The sequence below is a fragment of the Calliphora vicina genome, chromosome 1, assembly GCF_958450345.1.
Source record: "Calliphora vicina chromosome 1, idCalVici1.1, whole genome shotgun sequence".
Classification (NCBI taxonomy): Eukaryota; Metazoa; Arthropoda; class Insecta; order Diptera; family Calliphoridae; genus Calliphora; species Calliphora vicina.
Window position 1 is genome coordinate 155,100,939 of NC_088780.1, and position 24,218 is coordinate 155,125,156.

Here is a 24,218-nt window from a genome sequence, read left to right on the forward strand (position 1 = left end):
ATAAGGCCAACTTCCGAAAATCATTCACGTATTATTGAAATTTTAAAAGAAAAATAGTTTTGATCATTTACATTTACGGGCTTGAAAGATCATACTTTCTTACTTGTTTGTTATTGAAAAGCGCTGCTGCAGATGTGAAAACGTCGTTAAATATACTACAATATGATCGACCAATAATAAATCATGTTACCGCATTCTTATCGCCAGCACTGCAGTGTTTACCAATGATTTGAAAACACTTTCCAACACTAAATAGCATATTTGCACAAACAAACATACCAAACAGCTGTCATATCGATTGGGAATAACCTGACGTCTGACACAAGTGAAAGACAGACAAACAAACACTGTTATTTTGCTTTTTTTGTTTTTACAATTTGCTTAAAATTCATACATAAACAAAACCACAAAAAAACAATAACAAAAGCACCACAAACAAACAAAAAACACCGCAATAACAAAGTCATAAAAAGGCGTTAAATGAAAGAAAAAAAAAAACATATAAAAAATTATTAAACCAAAAGATCTACCTCATTTTTAATAAAATTATTAATTAAAACAGTACAAAACTCAGTGAAACCTAAAAGAAACCTGAACCAGAAATTTACCGTCAAAACGTGAAAAAAGAAAAACCAATGAAAATTTGTGAGAAATTTAGGCGGAAACTGATATGGAAATCGTTTGTCAATATCTAAATAAAATGTAACGTATTTAACGGACTGTATGTGTATGGATTTTTACACTAAATTTTTGCTAAATATTTTTCAAGTGTTTGAGTGAGTGAGATAGAGAGAGAGAGTGAGTGTTTGCTTACTATATGAATGGCAATTATTTATTGTGATGTATTAATTAAAACGTCATATTGTTGTTGTTGTTGGAGCCCCATTGTTTATATTAGTTTGTGTGTTTGCAATGTTGGCCACTACTCTGAAGAGTTGAGTTTGAGAGAATTTGTTTTGTTTTTATTATTATTGTAACTAATTTTAGTTATTAATTAAACAAAGAGTTGGGGCAAAAGTCTATTTTAAAGTTAATAAACAAATTAATTCGGATTTCTTTTCCTATATTTAGATAGTATTACTCTAAAATTTATATTTTTTTATATAAATTTTCTTGTGTTTTGTTTTTGTTTGCTGTCTGTCTCCATCTAAAAATGTTTGTTGTGAACAAACAAAAATTCATTCACATTCTAACACGTTCCCAGCCACCCAACCAACCATCCAGCCAATCCATAAACACAATCATGTGTGTTTGTTTGTTTGTATATGAGTTTAGCATTGACCTTGTATGTAACCTTTATTGTTGGATGTCGCCTAATGGCTTGGAAAATAATTTGATTTAGCCAATATTAATTAAGTTTTTCTAATGTGCAATGGGCACACACTAATGCATTAAACACATTGAAGACAGCAGGCTTCCGACTTCAATCTGTCAAAAATAGAATACACACGTTTATATGAAGACGATTCTTTTGACGACAGCACAACTTCACGACGACACGACTTCGTTTGCTGCTGCTGCCCAATTAGGCTAATTTCTATTTTTGTCAACTTCAAAACAGAAATAGTGTTGCTAATATAATAAAAAATGTAAATCAAATTAGTGCTTAAAAAAATATATTTTTTTTTACTTAATTAAGAGAAGTTTCTGATAACCATATTGAAATGAATTAATAACAGGTACATAAATTATTACCACATATATATATTTACTCAAAATAATTGTTTAACGTTTAATTACTTTGGAATTTTGTACGGTTATTTTTTATTAAAATAAAAAATTAAAGTGACATCACTGAATTATAAATCAGCTGTTTACTTTGAAGCTGTCGTCTTTAAAAGAATTCACCGGCTGCCGCACGGCTGCAACTTCAGCCAGCAGCATTTGTGTTCGTGAAGTCGTGAAGCCTGCTGTCTTCAATGTGTTTAATGCATAACGTTGTAGTAAATAGTTGAGAAAAATTGTGTGATATTGTCAGCTGCAATGACTAAGATCTTGGCAGTTGTCAATTAAAATAAATGAAATTTGTTTTGTTTGTTTATTTAATATTTTCAGTTTATTTTAAATAAGCAGATTAAGTAGTAAATAGAAGAAAAATAATAATAAAAAATTTAAAAATAAAATAAAAATTTAAAACAAATGCAACGCATTGAAGAATATATTTTTTATAATAAAATAAAAATTAATTAATATTATCGCCAAGTGAATTAGTGTATTTTTTAGGACTGTTTCTGTATGTATTTTCACACTTTTTTTAATTCCCAAAATCTAACAAATAATTTATCAGAAATTTTTAAATAGATTTTAAATTTTTAAAAATTTGATATTTTGAAAATGGTCCCAAAATCTAACGAATAAACAGTTATTCGATGAAAATAAAACTGGATTTTATTTTAACTTCATATTTTTTAAAAAATTTAAAATTAATTTCGAAATGACATAGTTAAAATATGGTCAATTCCATATCATCGTACGTGACATTTGTACGCCTATAGAGTGGAATAGATTTTGCAAAAATAAGAGTATCTGAAAAATAATTTGGTCTTTATGTTCCATTCAGAGGGTACTATATTTTAAAATAATAAAAAGTTCTTTCGAAATATTGTTGTCCAAAATATTGAGCGAAATAAGGGTATATCGTACGTGACATAGAACGGAACTCTGTATTCTATATTTATTGTGTTATCGCAATCAACCAGCAGTGACCTGGGCCGAATGCCGGTTAAGTCGAGCCGACGAGTCGAGAAATATTAGGACATTATGACAATATTACATCCTAGGACCCCTTGTGAATTGACTAAATAATTTAATTGTTCGAGTTTTATTTTTAATTGAATAATAGTTTACAATTTCTTTATTATTCGAGTTTTTAAATTTCATCGATTATTCGAACGAATAACGAGTAAAAAAATTATTCGGATAATTTAACGAAATATATTTTTTTTAAATATAATTTAAAGAGTGAGACAGAAAAAACTTATACTTGTATTAAGTTAAATAAAACTTAAACCGTTCAATATAAAAATTCTCTACGTTGTTCTGCCATAGCTCACACAAAGTTTGAAGACTCCCACTATAACAGTACTCCAGATATGCAGTAATTAATTTTGATTTTGTATGGGAGGTGCCATGCCCTACATTAATTAAACATTCAAATATTGGCATATTACTCGGTATTTATAAATTTATCTACTATCCAATGTGGTCCACTTACGCTTAAAGTTTTCTTTCTTCTTTAATTCTTTTTTAAAAGAGCTCAATATCTTTCCACAGGCCGAAGTTCTGCAAGCAGAAAAAAAAATATATTTGTGCATGTTTACTGTAACCATTTAAATAGTGTTACTAGTTTTTTAACAATATTATAGTGACAGTAACTATTTACATGATTGTGGTAACCATAATATTGTTAATTTTCGATTCACATGAGTGTATCAACCTTATATATGGTTACAATAAACAAGTATGTGTTTCCCGGGAATTTTGCCAATTTTTCACTACCCGATTCCCGGGATTTTTAGTCGGGATTCCCGGGTATTAAAAACTGACGAAACTACAAAGAAAACATGTTAGAACTCTATTTTTTTTTTAAAAAAAACAGTGAAAAGTTTATTTTTTACAATTTTTCGTTTATATCTCGGCAACAATAGACCACTTATTATTATTATTATTATTATTATTATTATTATTATTATTATTATTATTATTATTATTATTATTATTATTATTATTATTATTATTATTATTATTATTATTATTATTATTATTATTATTATTATTATTATTATTATTATTATTATTATTATTATTATTATTATTATTATTATTATTATTATTATTATTATTATTATTATTATTATTATTATTATTATTATTATTATTATTATTATTATTATTATTATTATTATTATTATTATTATTATTATTATTATTATTATTATTATTATTATTATTATTATTATTATTATTATTATTATTATTATTATTATTATTATTATTATTATTATTATTATTATTATTATTATTATTATTATTATTATTATTATTATTATTATTATTATTATTATTATTATTATTATTATTATTATTATTATTATTATTATTATTATTATTATTATTATTATTATTATTATTATTATTATTATTATTATTATTATTATTATTATTATTATTATTATTATTATTATTATTATTATTATTATTATTATTATTATTATTATTATTATTATTATTATTATTATTATTATTATTATTATTATTATTATTATTATTATTATTATTTATTTGGGGTTTTTCGAATGAACATTTAAAAAAACATATGGAAAGCTGCACGATCTAGAAATAAAGGTGAATAATCTTCAATGTCAAGATGGACCAGTGTGAATTATACCACAAACCTCTAGTAGAACAAAGTCCCCTACTTTTGATGGCGGCACACCATTTGGTAATTTGAAGTATAGAATTGATTTTGGCCTTGAAAGGAAACACAGCAAAAGTCCTTGGTAACAGTGTCAGCTTTATAATGAGTGTGTTTTGCAGATGTTGTATTATAAAAATTCACCTTTGAATCCAATAATTTGGAAATTTTCGATATCAACATAAATTTTATCTCTTAACTATTCAGTTGAATTCATTCCTTTTACTAAAAGGATTATGAAATTTTTTTTTAATTCATTTTGAAAATGATTAAGTTAAATAAAACTGAATGAAGAAAAAACATTTTAACTCAATTTGTAGTAGATTTGAATCAACAAAAATTTAATCATTCAAAGTTTGAATAAATTCTGTTATTAATTAACTTGATTAATTCAATTTAAATAAAGCCTTTGAAGGAAGCTAAAGAATTAGATATTGGGAATGGATTTATGAAATGAAAGGCTGTCATTTTTTAATTGCGAATTAAGATTTTAGTGAATTATGCTCAAATTGAATTAATTACTACGAAGTTCTATAATGATTATAACACTAAGTTTGTATATGAAATTTTGCTATAATATCCATAGTTACAGTATTATTATATATTTCGGGAATAGCCGGGTACCCGGGAATGTAGAGAAAAATTTTACCGATTCCCGGGAATCAAAAAAGGTCGGGAAATTAAAAACCCTAGTCGAGAGCAACATAAAAATGGATTACAATAACCCGAAGCGTAAGAGTTCGTATGTGAAGGCCGGTCAACCAGCCGGATCAACACCAAAGCCAAATATACATGGCTCTAAGGTAATTATCAGTATTTGGTAGGAGCAAAAGGGTCCTACCTATTATGATTAGCTGAAATCTGACCAGACCATCACAGGGAACCTCTACCGAACGCAACTGATTCATTTGAAGCGATCATTGAACGAAAAACGCCCAGAATATGCGAACATTATTAAACCGTAATATTCTATCATGTCAACTTTAGAAAGAAGTGGTTGGGAAGTATTGCCTCACCCGCTTTATAGTTCAGACCATGCCCCATTCGATTACTATTTGTTTCTTTCGTTGCAGAACGCTCTCTCTGATCATATCATTTAGCTATAACAGAGCTGTTTGAGATCCATTTTAACATATTGTTACATTTTAACCTTTTCAAAACGCTAGTTTATTTCCTTTAAATAAATCGGATACTTTTGATTGCAAATAAAAGCCGTTTAGTAGTTTGAAAATTGTAACAACTCTTTATTTATTCAAAATGTACAACAACCACAGAATTAAATAGCCACTCAATGTTTTTTATACACGTTTATAAATTCTCAGAAATACAGACACAATTTATAATGTACACGAATTTACTTGAAAAACACAACACACTTTAAAGCACTCAGTTGATGTTTATTCGAAAAGCGTCTCTGATAAACTCACTCACGACTGCAACCTCTGCCACTATTTACAACACTACCATCTGCATTCTAGATTGCTCTTTAACTGTCAAAATTCGAATATTCTAGATCTTACTAATACATATGCCATCTGTGGTGTACTTTCTACAATGTTCTTTAACTGAATATTCGAATTCGAATACAGCGTTGCCAACTTACGATCAAATCAACTTAAAGCTTTTATTTAATAATGCCCACAGATATGTTACAGTTTTCTATTACAGCACTGTTATTTGAATGCATTATGCTACTTTTAAATCAGCCCTTAAAATCGTTATATTTGAATTCATGTACAATTTCGTAACAATATGTTTCATCATCCATTAAAAGGGAGTTGTTAATTTTGTTAAAACTTTGTCGTAAAGAATATCGCGAAAAATTATTAACATTCATTCAAGTAGGTCAAAGTGGTTTTTATTTATTTCAATAAACATAAAGGACACTCAAAGTGGGCCGGTGTTGCTTTTCTTAACAATTCTGAATATTTTCGATTAAAAAGGAAATTTCTCCCAGTGTTTTAAAATGTTAATTTTATTCATAGATAAATATTCTTTTGAAAAAAGATAAAATGAAATAAAAAATATTTATGAAAATTCAACACTTTAGTTTTCTAAGCAGTTTACTGTAAATTTACCTTAAAATTAAACAAATAAAATTCTATAAATTTCACAAAAACTTTGCCGCAATTTAAATTATCAAGATTTGTTGAGTGAGTGTGAGGAAAAAAATTACTAAAAACAAAACAAAAAATTTAATTTATAAATCATTTGGACTCGCATGCGATTACGATTATTTGCTATGGGATTTGTAAGCTAAAGTGGAAACAAAATAAAACTATGTTATACTGATAACTTGTAAAGAGATTTGTTTTTTCCACCGGATCTTGCTGGCATGGGGAGCGGTGCGAAGGCAATGAATGATACTTGTTAAACACCCACAACAAATTGCCTGCGAATAGAACAATAATTTGTCACCTCAGCAAACAATGCCGTCACTGTGCAATATTAGATGCAATAGAAGACAAACAAACAAATGAAAATAACAAAAATAAAAATCACAACATCATAAATGAATTTAAATCATGTTGGCTGGCTGGTAGTACTTTGATTAGTTGAAATGCACTCGAGTGTGTGTGGATGCATGCCACAAGATGCGCATGCCGGTAAAAAAACCCACAACACACATATCATACATAAATCGGGGGGTAACAATGAATTTGAAGGGCGCTACTTTAGATTTTCAAAAATCACCTACAAAAAATAAACAACTAATATCACTGCACAGTGGTAACGATCGCTAAAATTATGGTAAAAACGAGTAAAACTTTATATTTACCAAACTAAAAAAAGTAAAATAAGTAGAATTAATATTTCTTTATTAATGTTTCCCTTTTACAGTATTATTTTTGCACAGATTCGTTGCCAAACGAATGATTCGAAACATCTACTTATCAACAATGTTGATAACACGCTGTTATTAACATTGTCTATAAGTATGACAACATTAACTGTAAAACAGCTTTAAAAGCTCTAGGTGATCGATCATTGTGGAAATAGAACATTCTAATTTTTCCGTTAGATTATTCATGAGACTTCTATAAGATGGCGCTGTGTATATAAACAGTAACAGCGGATTGTGAGTGAGTCAGTATATCGTAGGCGCTGTTAGGGTTAACATCAATTGTATTACCAGTGTTTTCATGTAAATTATAAAGTGTGTGTATTACAAGAGAGTGACTATTTAAATTGTTGTGTTAGTTTAAATCCATGGTAGGCGTTCATATTGTTCAGGTTACGATGATTTTCGCCAAACAACCCGAATGTGAACAAAAGAGCGTAAAAATACACACATTTAATTCAGTTGCTTGATGTTGTTGTGGATATTTTATTTTTTACCCAAAAAAGCACACAAATTAAATGCCTCTATTTGCATACCAATGGTTTAAATAATAAAGAATTGTTACAATTTTTAAACTACTTAGCGCTATGGTGTAATCAAAGGAAATAAACCAACGTTTTTGAAAGGTAAAAACGTAACAATTGGTATCAGATGTGGGATAGCAAAATAGGAAACGGTCATGAAATTCGTGGATCTAAAAGTGGAACAACTCAAGAGAGAAATGCAAATGGTGGAGCTGCCGACAGCCAATAACAAAAGCAGAATTGCAAAAGAGGCTGACAAATGAATTCAAGCGGTGTGATATTGACATCGGAACTTACGAATTCGAGTATAAAGACGATGAGGAAGTATTGCAGCATTGATTTAAGCACAATATTTGCTGATATAATGAACAAATTCAAAGAAATTAACGACACATTTCAAGAAACTTCTAGAACAAACAACAAGAAGAAAATTCTAGAGTCAACAAACTATTAGATATGGAAACGAGACTTCAAGAAATTTCTAAAGCCAACAATGACAAACTTCTTGCTGAAGTTAAAGAAGTCAAGGAAAAATTTCAAGAAATTTCTAGAGCCACAAACGAGAAACTTCAGGAAATTTCGGAAGTTATAAACAGCAGAGTTGATAACCTTGAAATGCAAGTCAGCAAATTTCATAAAAAAACAAGTTAGATCTAGAGAATGCACGATCTGGAAATAAAAATCAATAATTTTCAATGTCAAGATGGACTGGAGCGAATTATTGCAGAAACCTCGACTAGAACAAAGGTCCCTACTAGAGGCCATTAAAACATATTTTTTAATGTGTTCAAGTTACAGTTTGTTATTGTTGCCAAGCGAAACTTATGGAACAATGAAGAAAAGGCTACGGAGTTGATTTTGGACTTGAAAATGGTCTAAATAGGTTAAATAGAACTATAGTGAGACAATTTCCAAAATATTTTTCAAATTTGTTTACTTTTAAAATAATAATAATAGGTCTGTTTACGCTAAAAACAACACCTAGCGATTTTCCTAATTTCCCTGCAATTCCTATTTTCCTCAATATATACTAATGCAGAATGCTATGTGTTGCAGTATAATTCCACTTGTCATTGCGTACTAAATTAAACGTCAAGGGTCGTAAATACTTTTTTTGGGAGAGATACAAATCTAACTCTGAACTGTGCACTTCGCTATCCTAATCATATTGTTCCTTATTGGTAAGAAACCACCTTCCAAATAATTAGAAAATTCCTAATTCATTTGTTTTATTCATTCCTTTTTCGTTTCATATTGTTTGTTAAATTATTCTGAGTAAAAAATCTAAACAATTTTGTTTCGGCTCAAAGAGTTTGAACAACCTCCAATTCATCCAGCCCTTTCCCCCTTCACCCAGCTTCTCAGCTTAACAAGGTCCATGATTTCTTCTAGCACTCATACGAATTTCTTTCTGGAATATGGCTCTATGCCTATAATTTAGCATATTCGATAATAGCCCGCATATTAGGTTCAATACCAAAAATCACTTAAATACGCTCAACTCTCTTACAAATATTTTTATCAGATTGAAATTCGACACAAATAAGCCTGCATATTTATATATCGCGATGAAATTTTACATTTTGGCCAAACAGGTGTTTTTTTTATCCATATAACTTATTACCTATTGTTCTTAGCAAAATGTGTCCCAAATAGTTAAGATAGCTATTTATGCAATCTTTCGAAAAAAAAATTAAAAAAATTTAATAAAATATTTTTGATTTTTTTTTTTTAAATCAAAAATATTTTTGACTTTTTTTTCAAAATGGGCCCTTTTAACTTTAACGCTGTTTCTAAAAAACTGATTTCCGTATGTCTTCAGAATGACAATAAATAGTTTTTTAAGATCATATAGGTAGTACGTTTTAATGAATGAGTCTAAAATCTTTTATTAGGGTCAAGAAGGGCTTACATACTAAAGTACCTAGTTTAACCAAATGTTACAAATAATAATAAAAATAAACCACCATATAAATAACCTACCTGTCAACTTCTACCTCTCCACCCACTTCTTAAAGTCAAATGTCATAAAATAATAAATAAACTGGTACTTCGGAGAAGGGCCATAAAATATTTCCACTTGATTCCAAAAATTTGTTTCTGGGGCACCTGATATTTTAACAATGAAAATCACGTGCGCTGAAAACTACCTCTAGGATTGACTAAAAAAGCCGCAAGATACAAAACTTAGACAAATTTTGGGGGTGGAAAATTAATAGCGGTCGGCCTCATATTGCACCCCTCCAGTGGCTATTATCGGTCAGTTGTTGTGGTTTTTATTTTTAAGGTTTTAGAAACACTTACACACAAATATGAAAAAAATCAATTTAAAAACATTTGTCTTGAGTTACAAAACATTTATTTTGATAGATATCCCACTCGCATCCCACTAAGCGACCAAAAAGGTTTTAAAGGAAAAGACCTAAGCTTTCTTTTGAGAAAAAAAATTAATAAAAAAAAAGTCCATTTTGGAAAAAAAAAAGTCAAAAAGATTTTTGATTTTTCAAAAAAAAGTAAAAAATTGTATGTCTTGAGTTACAAAACATTTTTTTTATAGATATCCCACTCGCATCCCACTAAGCGACAAAAAGGGTGTTAAAGGAAAACACATAAGCTTTCTTCTGAGCAAAAAAAAAAATTAAAAAATGGGTCCATTTTTTTAAAAAAAGTCAACAAAGTTTTTGATTTTGCAAAAAAATTCAAAAATTTTAAATCTTGAGTTACAAAATATTTTATTGATAGATATCCCACTCGCATCCCACTAAGCGACCATATAGGTCGCTTAGGAAAAGACCTAAGCTTTCTTAAAAAAAATAAAAAAAAAAATTAAAAGGGCCCATTTTGAAAAAAAAGTCAAAAATATTTTTGATTTTAAAAAAAAAAAATCAAAAATATTTTATTAAATTTTTTTAATTTTTTTTTTTCGAAAGATTGCATAAATAGCTATCTTAACTATTTGGGACACATTTTGCTAAGAACAATAGGTAATAAGTTATATGGATAAAAAAAACACCTGTTTGGCCAAAATGTCAAATTTTCTCAGAGAGTTCTTGACCGATCTTGTTGAAAAATGGTGTCCGAATTACTATCCAATAGAACTAACATTGGTGCAAATTTCATCGCGATCGGAAGACATCGATTTCAAAAGTTGGTTCACTTGACGTGAAATGCCCCATATACATAAATAGCTCCCTCTTTTAGATTTTAGATGTTCCAAAGTCCTAAAATTGTTTAAATAAAAATTTAAATTTTAACCAAATCGGATAACGTAAAGAGGTTTAGGAATCCTAGTAGAGCTATAAAATATTCGACATATACAAAAACAAAAGGTTTTCGAATAATTCGAAAAAGCGTTCACTTACAGTTGAAATAGGATTAACTGTTAAAATTACCATTTTTGAAAATTTCAAAATTTTGTTTTAAGTCGGTAGCTGCTGCAGTATTAATTCTTGTGTGTGGAATTTGAACTTCTTTTAATGTTTCTTTTAATTTTGCATAAAATCGATTTTGTCGAATAATTCGAGAGAAAAAATCCGGTTTAAAAAAACCGAAATAGGGGAAAAACCAGTTTATCGAATAATTTGAAAACCGGTTTAACCTAGTTTGTAACCACTAAATCAGGTACAGATCCAAGTCAACCATTTGACATTTTTTCTTAATTTTTTCTATGAAAACTTTTCGATTTTTTTTGGGGGGGATATTTGTTGGGAATTTACTTCCTCCCTGGACTAATTATGGACCGATCGTTATAAAATTTGGTGACATGATAGATTGGCCTATCATGCCTATGGGGGCTAATAATCGACTGATTCTAACCAAATTCAATAGTATTCGTCCTTGGGGCAATATAAAAGCTTGTAATGCGACCTGTACTTTGATTACAAGGTTTATATGGACGGACGGACGGAAGGACTCAGAAAGTGATCGTGAGCAGATTGGCATACTTTAAGGATGTTGGGACAAAATTTTAGCACGTTACAAACATCAGCACTAATATACCCTCCCCACTATGGTGGTGTAGGGTATAAATAGTGGTAACAGTTTCCATGTTTAACCGTACCTTAAGAGTTACTGACCCATATTTTTATTCTTGACCATAATGACCAACTTTTCGTGATAATAAATATTAGTGTTAATTTGAAATTATTGCTATCTTTTCAAACATTAACCCACATCAACGAACTAAGTGTCATTGTAAAGATTCCAAACACAAACATACAAGAGGAAATCTTAAATCTTTGTAATGAAATGACAAAACCATTGAACAACTAAATTGCAACTGCCACAACAAACTAGAGGATCAATTAAAAACGAAACAGCAACAGAAGAGACAATTTTTATTGCTATTAACAAGTGCAAAAACAAATTAAATAAAAAACATCTAATAAAATTAAAAAACAAGCAAGGAAAAGCTAATGTGATGATGATGATGATACTCATATCAAATCAAAGATGCAAAATAGATAAAATTGTAAAAAAAAGAAGGAAAATAAAATAAACATTTATTTCTGGTGCAGCAGCAGCAGCAGTAGTCGGTAAAGTGCAATAAAGTTGGCTGTAACCATTCTGTAGCCACTGCGTTTGCAATGCAATGCAATGGCACTAAACTGAACAAATCACCACGAATCACAATTTTAAAATCAGTTGGTATCTACATTTTGGCCTCTATTGTATTCTATTGTTCAACTGTTCAGCTGAAATTGATAACAACAACAACCACCACAACAACAACACATACGAGTGCAACTAAATATTTATATGCAACTGACTGCAGTTCTCAATTAAATTCTTTATTTTTTTTTCCTGTATTTATTTTATTTTATTATATTCTATTTAGTTTTGTTTACCGTTTAGAAAGTTTTTTTTGCAATTTTTAGTATCTGCTACCAATTTCGTTCGCATTTAAAAATAACGTTCTTTTCATTTCCACGTCTTAGTTTTCGAGTGGGTACCCAAACAGCAAGAACAACAAAAATCGTTAAACCACCAGCTCAATATAAAAACCAAGAGCAACAAAAAAATCCCCATCATCATCATCCAAAATACAAGATGCCCATTAATAAAGTGGTAATTTTACGTCACGGTGAGAGTGAATTTAATAAATTGAATTTATTTTGCGGTTGGCATGATGCACCACTAACGGAAAAAGGTAAAATAATTAAAAAAGAAATATATAATAAACATTTATGCACTCACGTGCTTACAAAATTCTATTTTGATTGTATTTCATTATTTTGTGTTTTGTTTTCTTTGTAAGGTCTTGAAGATGCTGCCAAAATTGCCGTAGCTGGTCTACGTCTTGATAACATGCAATTTGATTATATCTATACGTCTTTGCTGCAACGGGCCCATCAGACCGTCAAAGTGATTGTGAGTGAAATGAATTATGACAATGTGCCAATTGTTTACGATTGGCGTTTGAATGAGCGTCATTATGGTAATTTAACTGGTTTCAATAAACGTCAAATGGCCAATAAATATGGTGAAGAAAAGGTGAGTTTTGAATATGATCTTAAAAAGGTGTAAAACTAGAATTAAGGCTTCATTAAAGTTTTCACTCAACCACTCGATTTTTGATGAGAAATATTAGTGATCACAAACCAACGTCCTTTTTCCATTTAAACGCATATTAACAAAGTTATAGCAGATTTTAGATTTTCACTTAAAAAATCGATTTTTGATAAGAAATATGAGTGATCACAAAACAACGTCCTTTTTCCATTTAAACGCATATTAACAAAGTTACAGCTGATTTTAGGTTTTCACTCAAAAAATCGATTTTTAATAAGAAATATGAGTGATCACAAAACAACGTCCTTTTTCCATTTAAAAGCATATTAACAAAGTTATAGCTGATTTTAGGTTTTCACTCAAAAAATCGATTTTTGATGAAAAATATGAGTGATCAAAAAACAACGTCCTTTTTCCATTTAAACGCATATTAACAAAGTTACAGCTGATTTTAGGTTTTCACTCAAAAAATCGATTTTTAATAAAAATTTGGTGATCACAAAACAACGTCCTTTTTCCATTTAAACGCATATTAACAAAGTTATAGCTGATTTTAGGTTTTCACTTAAAACATCGATTTTTGATGAGAAATATGAGTGATCACAAAACAACGTCCTTTTTCCATTTAAACGCATATTAACAAAGTTATAGCTGATTTTAGGTTTTCACTCAAAAAATCGATTTTTAATAAGAAATATTAGTGATCACAAAACAACGTCCTTTTTCCATTTAAACGCATATTAACAAAGTTATAGCAGATTTTCGATTTTCACTCAAAATATCGATTTTTAGTAAGAAATATGAGTGATCACAAAACAACGTCCTTTTCCCATTTAAACGCATATAACAAATTTATAGCTAGTGATCACCAAACAAGGTCCTTTTTCCATTTAAACGCATTTAACAAAGTTATAGCTGATTTTAAGTTTTCACTCAAATAATCGATTTTTGATGAGAAATATGAGTGATCACAAAACAACGTCCTTTTTCCATTTAAACGCATATTAACAAAGTTATAGCTGATTTTAGGTTTTCACTCAAAAAATCGATTTTTGATAAGAAATATGAGTGATCACAAAACAACGTCCAAACAAGGTCCTTTTTCCATTTAAACGCATTTAACAAAGTTATAGCTGATTTTAAGTTTTCACTCAAATAATCGATTTTTGATGAGAAATATGAGTGATCACAAAACAACGTCCTTTTTCCATTTAAACGCATATTAACAAAGTTACAGCTGATTTTAGGTTTTCACTCAAAAAATCGATTTTTGATAAGAAATATGAGTGATCACAAAACAACGTCCTTTTTCCATTTAAACGCATATTAACAAAGTTATAGCTGATTTTAGGTTTCATTCAAAAAATCGATTTTTGATAAGAAATATGTGTGATCACAAAACAACGTCCTTTTTCCATTTAAACGCATATTAACAAAGTTATAGCTGATTTTAGGTTTCATTCAAAAAATCGATTTTTGATGAGAAATATGAGTGATCACAAAACAACGTCCTTTTTCAATTTAAACGCATTTTAACAAAGTTATAGCTGATTTTAGGTTTTCACTTAAAAAATCGATTTTTGATGAAAAATATGAGTGATCACAAAACAACGTCCTTTTTCCATTTAAACGCATATTAACAAAGTTATAGCTGATTTTAGGTTTTCACTCAACAAATCGATTTTTAATAAAAAAAATATGAGTGATCACAAAACAACGTCCTTTTTCCATTTAAACGCATATTAACAAAGTTATAGCTGATTTTAGGTTTTCACTCAAAAAATCGATTTTTGATGAGAAATATGAGTGATCACAAAACAACGTCCTTTTTCCATTTAAAAGCATATTAACAAAGTTATAGCTGATTTTAGGTTTTCACTCAAAAAATCGATTTTTTGTGAGAAATATGAGTGATCACAAAACAACGTCCTTTTTCCATTTAAACGCATATTAACAAAGTTATAGCTGATTTTAGATTTTCACTTAAAACATCGATTTTTGATGAGAAATATGAGTGATCACAAAACAACGTCCTTTTTCCATTTAAACGCATTTTAACAAAGTTATAGCTGATTTTAGATTTTCACTTAAAAAATCGATTTTTGATGAGAAATATGAGTGATCACAAAACAACGTCCTTTTTCAATTTAAACGCATATTAACAAAGTTATAGCTGATTCCAGGTTTTCACTTAAAAAATCGATTTTTTATAAAAAATATGAGTGATCACAAAACAACGTCCTTTTTCCATTTAAACGCATATTAACAAAGTTATAGCTGATTTTAGATTTTCACTTAAAACATCGATTTTTGATGAGAAATATGAGTGATCACAAAACAACGTCCTTTTTCCATTTAAACGCATATTAACAAAGTTATAGCTGATTTTAAGTTTTCACTTAAAAAATCGATTTTTAATAAAAAATATGAGTGATCACAAAACAACGTCCTTTTTCCATTTAAACGCATATTAACAAAGTTATAGCTGATTTTAGGTTTTCACTCAAAAAATCGATTTTTGTTGAGAAATATGAGTGATCACAAAACAACGTCCTTTTTCCATTTAAACGCATATTAACAAAGTTATAGCTGATATTAGGTTTTCACTCAAAAAATCGATTTTTGATGAGAAATATTAGTGATCACAAAACAACGTCCTTTTTCCATTTAAACGCATATTAACAAAGTTATACCTGATTTTAGGTTTTCACTCAAAAAGTCGATTTTTGATAAGAAATATGAGTGATCACAAAACAACGTCCTTTTTCCATTTAAACGCATATCAACAAAGTTATATCTGATTTTAGGTTTTCACTCAAAAAATCGATTTTTGATGAGAAATATGAGTGATCACAAAACAACGTCCTTTTTCCATTTAAACGCATTTTAACAAAGTTATAGCTGATTTTAGATTTTCACTTAAAAAATCGATTTTTGATGAAAAATATGAGTGATCACAAAACTACGTCCTTTTTCCATTTAAACGCATTTTAACAAAGTTATAGCTGATTTTAGGTTTTCACTCAATAAATCGATTTTTGATAAGAATTATGAGTGATCACAAAACAACGTCCTTTTTCCATTTAAACGCATATTAACAAAGTTATAGCTGATTTTAGGTTTTCACTTAAAAAATCGATTTTTAATAAAAAATATGAGTGATCATTAAACATCATCCTTTTTCCATTTAAACGCATATTAACAAAGTTATAGCTGATTTTAGGTTAACACTCAAAAATTCGATTTTTGATGAGAAATATGAGTGATCACAAAACAACGTCCTTTTTCCATTTAAACGCATATTAACAAAGTTATAGCTGATTTTAGGTTTTCACTAAAAAAATCGATTTTTGATGAGAAATATGAGTGATCACAAAACAACGTCCTTTTTCCATTTAAACGCATATTAACAAAGTTATAGCTGATATTAGGTTTTCACTCAAAAAATCGATTTTTGATAAGAAATATGAGTGATCACAAAACAACGTCCTTTTTCCATTTAAACGCATATTAACAAAGTTATACCTGATTTTAGGTTTTCACTCAAAAAGTCGATTTTTGATAAGAAATATGAGTGATCACAAAACAACGTCCTTTTTCCATTTAAACGCATATCAACAAAGTTATAGCTGATTTTAGGTTTTCACTTAAAAAATCGATTTTTGATGAAAAATATGAGTGATCACAAAACAACGTCCTTTTTCCATTTAAACGCATTTTAACAAAGTTATAGCTGATTTTAGATTTTCACTTAAAAAATCGATTTTTGATGAAAAATAAGAGTGATCACAAAACAACGTCCTTTTCCCATTTAAACGCATTTTAACAAAGTTATAGCTGATTTTAGATTTTCACTTAAAAAATCGATTTTTGATGAAAAATATGAGTGATCACAAAACTACGTCCTTTTTCCATTTAAACGCATTTTAACAAAGTTATAGCTGATTTTAGGTTTTCACTCAATAAATCGATTTTTGATGAGAATTATGAGTGATCACAAAACAACGTCCTTTTTCCATTTAAACGCATATTAACAAAGTTATAGCTGATTTTAGGTTTTCACTTAAAAAATCGATTTTTAATAAAAAATATGAGTGATCACAAAACAAGGTGATTTTTCCATTTAAACGCATTTTAGATTTTCACTTAAAAAATCGATTTTTATTAAGAAATATGAGTGATCACAAAACAACGTTCTTTTTCCATTTAAACGCATATTAACAAAGTTATAGCTGATTTTAGGTTTTCACTTAAAAAATCGATTTTTAATAAAAAATATGAGTGCTCATTAAACATCATCCTTTTTCCATTTAAACGCATATTAACAAAGTTATAGCTGATTTTAGGTTTTCACTCAAAAATTAGATTTTTGATGAGAAATATGAGTGATCACAAAACAACGTCCTTTTTCCATTTAAACGCATTTTAACAAAGTTATAGCAGATTTTAGGTTTTCAATAAAAAAAAATCGATTTTTGATGAGAAATATGAGTGATCACAAAACAACGTCCTTTTTCCATTTAAACGCATTTTAACAAAGTTATAGCTGATTTTAGGTTTTCACTCAATAAATCGATTTTTGATGAGAAATATGAGTGATCACAAAACTACGTCCTTTTTCCATTTAAACGCATATTAACAAAGTTATAGCTGATTTTAGGTTTTCACTCAATAAATCGATTTTTGATGAGAATTATGAGTGATCACAAAACTACGTCCTTTTTCCATTTAAACGCATATTAATAAAGTTATAGCTGATTTTAGGTTTTCACTTAAAAAATCGATTTTTAATAAAAAATATGAGTGATCACAAAACAACGTCCTTTTTCCATTTAAACGCATTTTAGATTTTCACTTAAAAAATCGATTTTTATTAAGAAATATGAGTGATCACAAACATTTTAACAAAGTTATAGCTGATTTTAGGTTTTCACTCAATAAATCGATTTTTGATGAGAATTATGAGTGATCACAAAACTACGTCCTTTTTCCATTTAAACGCATATTAACAAAGTTATAGCTGATTTTAGGTTTTCACTCAATAAATCGATTTTTGATGAGAATTATGAGTGATCACAAAACTACGTCCTTTTTCCATTTAAACGCATATTAACAAAGTTATAGCTGATTTTAGGTTTTCACTCAAAAAAACGATTTTTAATAAAAAATATGAGTGATCACAAAACAACGTCCTTTTTCCATTTAAACGCATATTAACAAAGTTATAGCTGATTTTAGGTTTTCGATCAAAAAATCGATTTTTAATAAAAAATATGAGTGATCACAAAACAACGTCCTTTTTCCATTTAAACGCATATTAACAAAGTTATAGCTGATTTTAGGTTTTCACTCAAAAAATCGATTTTTGATGAGAAATATGAGTGATCACAAAACAACGTCCTTTTTCCATTTAAACGCATATTAACAAAGTTATAGCTGATTTTAGGTTTTCACTCAAAAAATCGATTTTTGATGAGAAATATGAGTGATCACAAAACAACGTCCTTTTTCCATTTAAACGCATATTAACAAAGTTATAGCTGATTTTAGATTTTCACTTAAAAAATCGATTTTTGATGAGAAATATGAGTGATCACAAAACAACGTCCTTTTTCCATTTAAACGCATATTAACAAAGTTATAGCTGATTTTAGGTTTTCACTTAAAAAATCGATTTTTAATAAAAAATATGAGTGATCATTAAACATCATCCTTTTTCCATTTAAACGCATATTAACAAAGTTATAGCTGATTTTAGATTTTCACTTAAAAAATCGATTTTTGATGAGAAATATGAGTGATCACAAAACAACGTCCTTTTTCCATTTAAACGTATATTAACAAAGTTATAGCTGATTTTAGGTTTTCACTTAAAAATCGATTTTTAATGAAAAATATGAGTGATCACAAAACAACGTCCTTTTGCTATTTAAACGCATATTAACAAAGTTATAGCTGATTTTAGGTTTTCACTTAAAAAATCGATTTTTGATGAGAAATATGAGTGGTCACAAAACAACGTCCTTTTTCCATTTAAACGCATTTTAACAAAGTTATAGCTGATTTTAGGTTTTCACTCAATAAATCGATTTTTGATGAGAATTATGAGTTTTTTTTTTTTTTTAACTTTTTATTTATTTATTGAATCTGCCTATATCATTAGGCCTAACAATAAGTGATTAAATCTTATAACTAAAATTAAAACTAATTGCTCTCTAAAGAGAGCATTGTTTGATGGATGGACCACATCTTAGCGGGGTGGTAGATCTCCTCTACAAAGCCTTGATCTGGTTTGGCTCTGTGCGAGAAGCCGAGCAAGCGGATTTGGGTGTGATTGCAGTTTCAGTATATATTTATCGCGGACTTTCTTAAACTCATCCTTCACTAGTGGCACTTCCAAGTCCCTGTGGATGTTTTCATTTCTTATGTACCATGGTGCACCCGTCATGGTCCTAAGAATTTTCGACTGGGCCCTCTGTATAAGCTCAATACTGGAATTACTGGCCGTTCCCCACAATTGGACTCCATATGTCCAAATTGGTTTTAAAATGATTTTATACAGGGTGACTTTATAGCCCAGGCTTAACTTTGATTGGTCACTTATTAACCAGTGAAGGCTAGATGCTTTTAACTTCATGTGAAGTCTCTTGGTTTCTATATGACGGCGCCATGTAAGTCTTCTATCTAAGTGAATACCAAGGTATGTAACATAATCGGACTGAGGTATATTAACATTGTTAAGTGTGACAGGTGGACAGCATCCCCTCCTCAGTGTGAACGTAACATGTTTGCTTTTTAACTCATTTACACGTATTCTCCATTTGTTTAACCATGTTTCAACACATCTTAAGTAGCCATCTAGTACACTAGATGCTATATATGGGTTTTCATGCGAGCTAATAATTGCGGTGTCATCAGCAAATGTAGAAATAGTCAATTCATCGCTCGTAGGCAAATCAGAGGTGTAAATCAAATAGAGGGTAGGTCCAAGAACACTTCCTTGTGGTACTCCTGCTCCAATCCTATATTCTCTTGTCACGTAATCATTGTACTTAACTGTAAATATACGGTCCGATAGATAAGATTCCAATAGTTTATGAGTAGATGGTGGCAGCAAACATTTTATTTTATATACCAGTCCTTTGTGCCATACTTTGTCGAAGGCTTGAGCGACATCCAAAAATATAGCTCAACAATATTTCTTTAATTCAAATGATTTTCTTATCTCTCCGGTTATACGATTAACTTGTTCTATTGTTCCGTGGCGTTCCCGGAAACCAAATTGATGAACTGGGATTATATTTTTCTCATGTAATAATGGTATGATTTTCTTTTGGAACACTTTTTCGAACAGTTTCGATAAGCAAGGAAGCAAGCTTATTGGTCTATAGGAGGATGGTACGGTCAAGTCCTTACCTGGCTTTGGTATCATTATTATCTGAGAAGTTTTCCAATTTGTCGGAAAAACTCCATGTTTAAAGATCGCATTAAATATTGTAGACAGCACAATTATTGCCACACTCGGTAGGTTTTTAATCATAGTAGGTGTAACAGAATCATTTCCAGGTGATTTTTTTAATATTATATTATCCTTGATTACTTCGTTAATGTCTTCTGGGCTTATATCTAATATGTCATCATTAGATAATGTTGACACAGGTGGCTCTACAAGTTCAAAAACAGTAGTTGGCGAGTTTGGTTGAAAGACTGTACTTAAGTGATCGGCAAATATTTTAGCCTTTTCCTCCGTGCTGCGAGCCCAGGTGCCGTCAGCTTTCCTTAAAGGGCTTTGCCCCTCTACCGGTGGCTTGATATTTTTCGTTGCCTTCCAAAGGGAAAAATTTGTGTGTTTGGTATTTGTTAAACTTTGAATGTAATTTCTATTTCTGCGATCCTCCTCTAATTGAAGGGCTTTTTTCAGATTTTTACTAGCAGCAGACAGCCTCTGCTTTGCAGCAGGTGATCTACTTTGTTGCCATTCTCTTCTCAGTTTTCTCTTTTCTAAAAGAAGTCGTTCAATATCTGAGTTGGAAATGTGCATATCAGTTTTAGGAAATATTTGACTCTTTGAATGATTTAGAGCCGATACAATTAATGACGTAAAGTCATTGACACTTTTATCTACATCTTCCTCACACTGAATACAAAGATCTGTGTGGATATGACTGCTTATATATTTCTTATATTTAAGCCAATTTGTTTTAAAGTAATATGTTTCAGTATGAAATTTTGAAATGTTAGTCCTCCCGTAATAAGAAACTATAATTGGGGAATGATCAGAAGATAAATCATATGACATTTCTGTAGATATTGAATTTCGATTAATATTTTTTGTTATGGCAAAGTCTATGAGATCAGGAATTTTTTTAGGATCAGCAGGCCAGTATGTTGGTTGTCCAGGGGACACAATATCCAGGCCATTGTTGCGATCAACTAATGCTTTATAAAGCTGTCTACCTCTGGGATTCATTAGTCGAGAGCCCCAGTAAGTGTGTTTGGCATTATAGTCGCCACATGCCAGAAAGCGACCTCCTAGCGTGCTAAAGAATTCTTCAAACTTCTCCTTGGTCATTGAAAAGCGTGGTGGGCAATAGATCGCGCTTATATTTAAATCTCCAGCAAAGCTTTCCAAATGAATGGATGTTGCCTGCATATAGTCTTTTGAGAATTCATCTAGGGGATAATGTTTTAAACGATTTCTAATTAAAATACCAGTGCCGCCATGTGCCTTACCATCAGGATGATTTGTACAGTAGAATGTATAACCCGAAATATAAAAGTTATACCTATTGGTAAGATGAGTTTCCGAAACCAATAGCACGTCGATGTTTTTATTCTGCATGAAGTGGGATATCTCTGATTTGTGTTGGTTTAAACCGTTTGCATTCCAGATCACAAAACTACGTCCTTTTTCCATTTAAACGCATATTAACAAAGTTATAGCTGATTTTAGGTTTTCACTTAAAAAATCGATTTTTAATAAAAAATATGAGTGATCACAAAACAAGGTGATTTTCCCATTTAAACGCATTTTAGATTTTCACTTAAAAAATCGATTTTTATTAAGAAATATGAGTGATCACAAAACAACTTCCTTTTTCCATTTAAACGCATATTAACAAAGTTATAGCTGATTTTAGGTTTTCACTCAAAAAATCGATTTTTAATAAAAAATATGAGTGATCAAAAACAACGTCCTTTTTCCATTTAAACGCATATTAACAAAGTTATAGCTGATTTTAGGTTTTCGATCAAAAAATCGATTTTTAATAAAAAATATGAGTGATCACAAAACAACGTCCTTTTTCCATTTAAACGCATATTAACAGAGTTATAGCTGATTTTAGGTTTTCACTCAAAAAATCGATTTTTGATGAAAAATATGAGTGATCACAAAACAACGTCCTTTTTCCATTTAAACGCATATTAACAAAGTTATAGCTGATTTTAGGTTTTCACTTAAAAAATCGATTTTTAATAAAAAATATGAGTGATCATTAAACATCATCCTTTTTCCATTTAAACGCATATTAACAAAGTTATAGCTGATTTTAGATTTTCACTTAAAAAATCGATTTTTGATGAGAAATATGAGTGATCACAAAACAACGTCCTTTTTCCATTTAAACGCATATTAACAAAGTTATAGCTGATTTTAGATTTTCACTTAAAACATCGATTTTTGATGAGAAATATGAGTGATCACAAAACAACGTCCTTTTTCCATTTAAACGCATATTAACAAAGTTATAGCTGATTTTAGATTTTCACTTAAAAAATCGATTTTTGATGAGAAATATGAGTGATCACAAAACAACGTCCTTTTGCTATTTAAACGCATATTAACAAAGTTATAGCTGATTTTAGGTTTTCACTTAAAAAATCGATTTTTAATAAAAAATATGAGTGATCATTAAACATCATCCTTTTTCCATTTAAACGCATATTAACAAAGTTATAGCTGATTTTAGATTTTCACTTAAAAAATCGATTTTTGATGAGAAATATGAGTGATCACAAAACAACGTCCTTTTTCCATTTAAACGCATATTAACAAAGTTATAGCTGATTTTAGGTTTTCACTCAAAAAATTGATTTTTGATGAGTGATCTGTGTTTTGTGATCTTAATTATTTTGTTTATAAGTCTTATAATTCTCATCTTAAAATTTTCGTAATTCACAGGTACAAATCTGGCGACGATCATTCGACGTCTTACCCCCACCGATAACACCCGACAATCCCTACTACGATAAAATACGCAACAATCCAAAATTCAAACAAATACCAAGGGAACAATTTCCCGATACAGAATCACTAAAGACACTAATGTTGCGCACAGTACCACTGTGGGAAAACGAAATAATGCCAAAAGTATTAAAAGGCCAAAAGGTGCTGATAGTGGCGCATGGAACGGTAGTAAGAGCCCTAATGAAATATATTGAAGGTAACACAATTAAATGTTTAAAAATAGTTTAAATTTAATAAATCTCTTATTTTTCTCTAGATATAACCGATGAGGACATCATGAAATTGAATATACCCAATAGCGTGCCCTGTGTCTATCAGTACGATATGGAGCTGGGCATGCGTGTGGATAATTTACAATATTTAGCCGATGATGAGTATGTGAAAAAGGAAAGCGCCAAAGTGGCTTCTATAGGAAATTAAAATTTTGTAATTGAAGCTGCAGCAACAACAATACCAACGGACTGATATTTTACAAAAATTGTTTTTTCATTGTTTAGATTTGTATTGCAGTTTATAAAATTATAAGGAATTTTAGAAATTCTTTTATAAATTTTGTTTTTTTTTAGCAGTGCAATACAATATTTAAATGCACACAATATAATTATTATTATTATTAGATTCATTTTTCTTTTGTAAATTTTATTATGTAATAAAATTAATTTATTGTATACACTATAA

At 29.5% G+C, this 24,218-nt stretch overlaps 1 protein-coding gene across 1 annotated transcript; it reads left to right on the forward strand.

The window, feature by feature from the left end:
- The first annotated feature begins 538 nt into the window (after nucleotides 1-538).
- Nucleotides 539-24,218, forward strand: LOC135964151 (2,3-bisphosphoglycerate-dependent phosphoglycerate mutase-like). Its single transcript, XM_065516247.1, has 5 exons — nucleotides 539-702; nucleotides 12,718-12,929; nucleotides 13,038-13,273; nucleotides 23,475-23,736; nucleotides 23,797-24,218. The coding sequence occupies exons 1-5, from the start codon at nucleotides 671-673 to the stop codon at nucleotides 23,958-23,960; spliced, it is 906 nt and encodes a 301-aa protein (XP_065372319.1). The 5' UTR covers nucleotides 539-670; the 3' UTR covers nucleotides 23,961-24,218.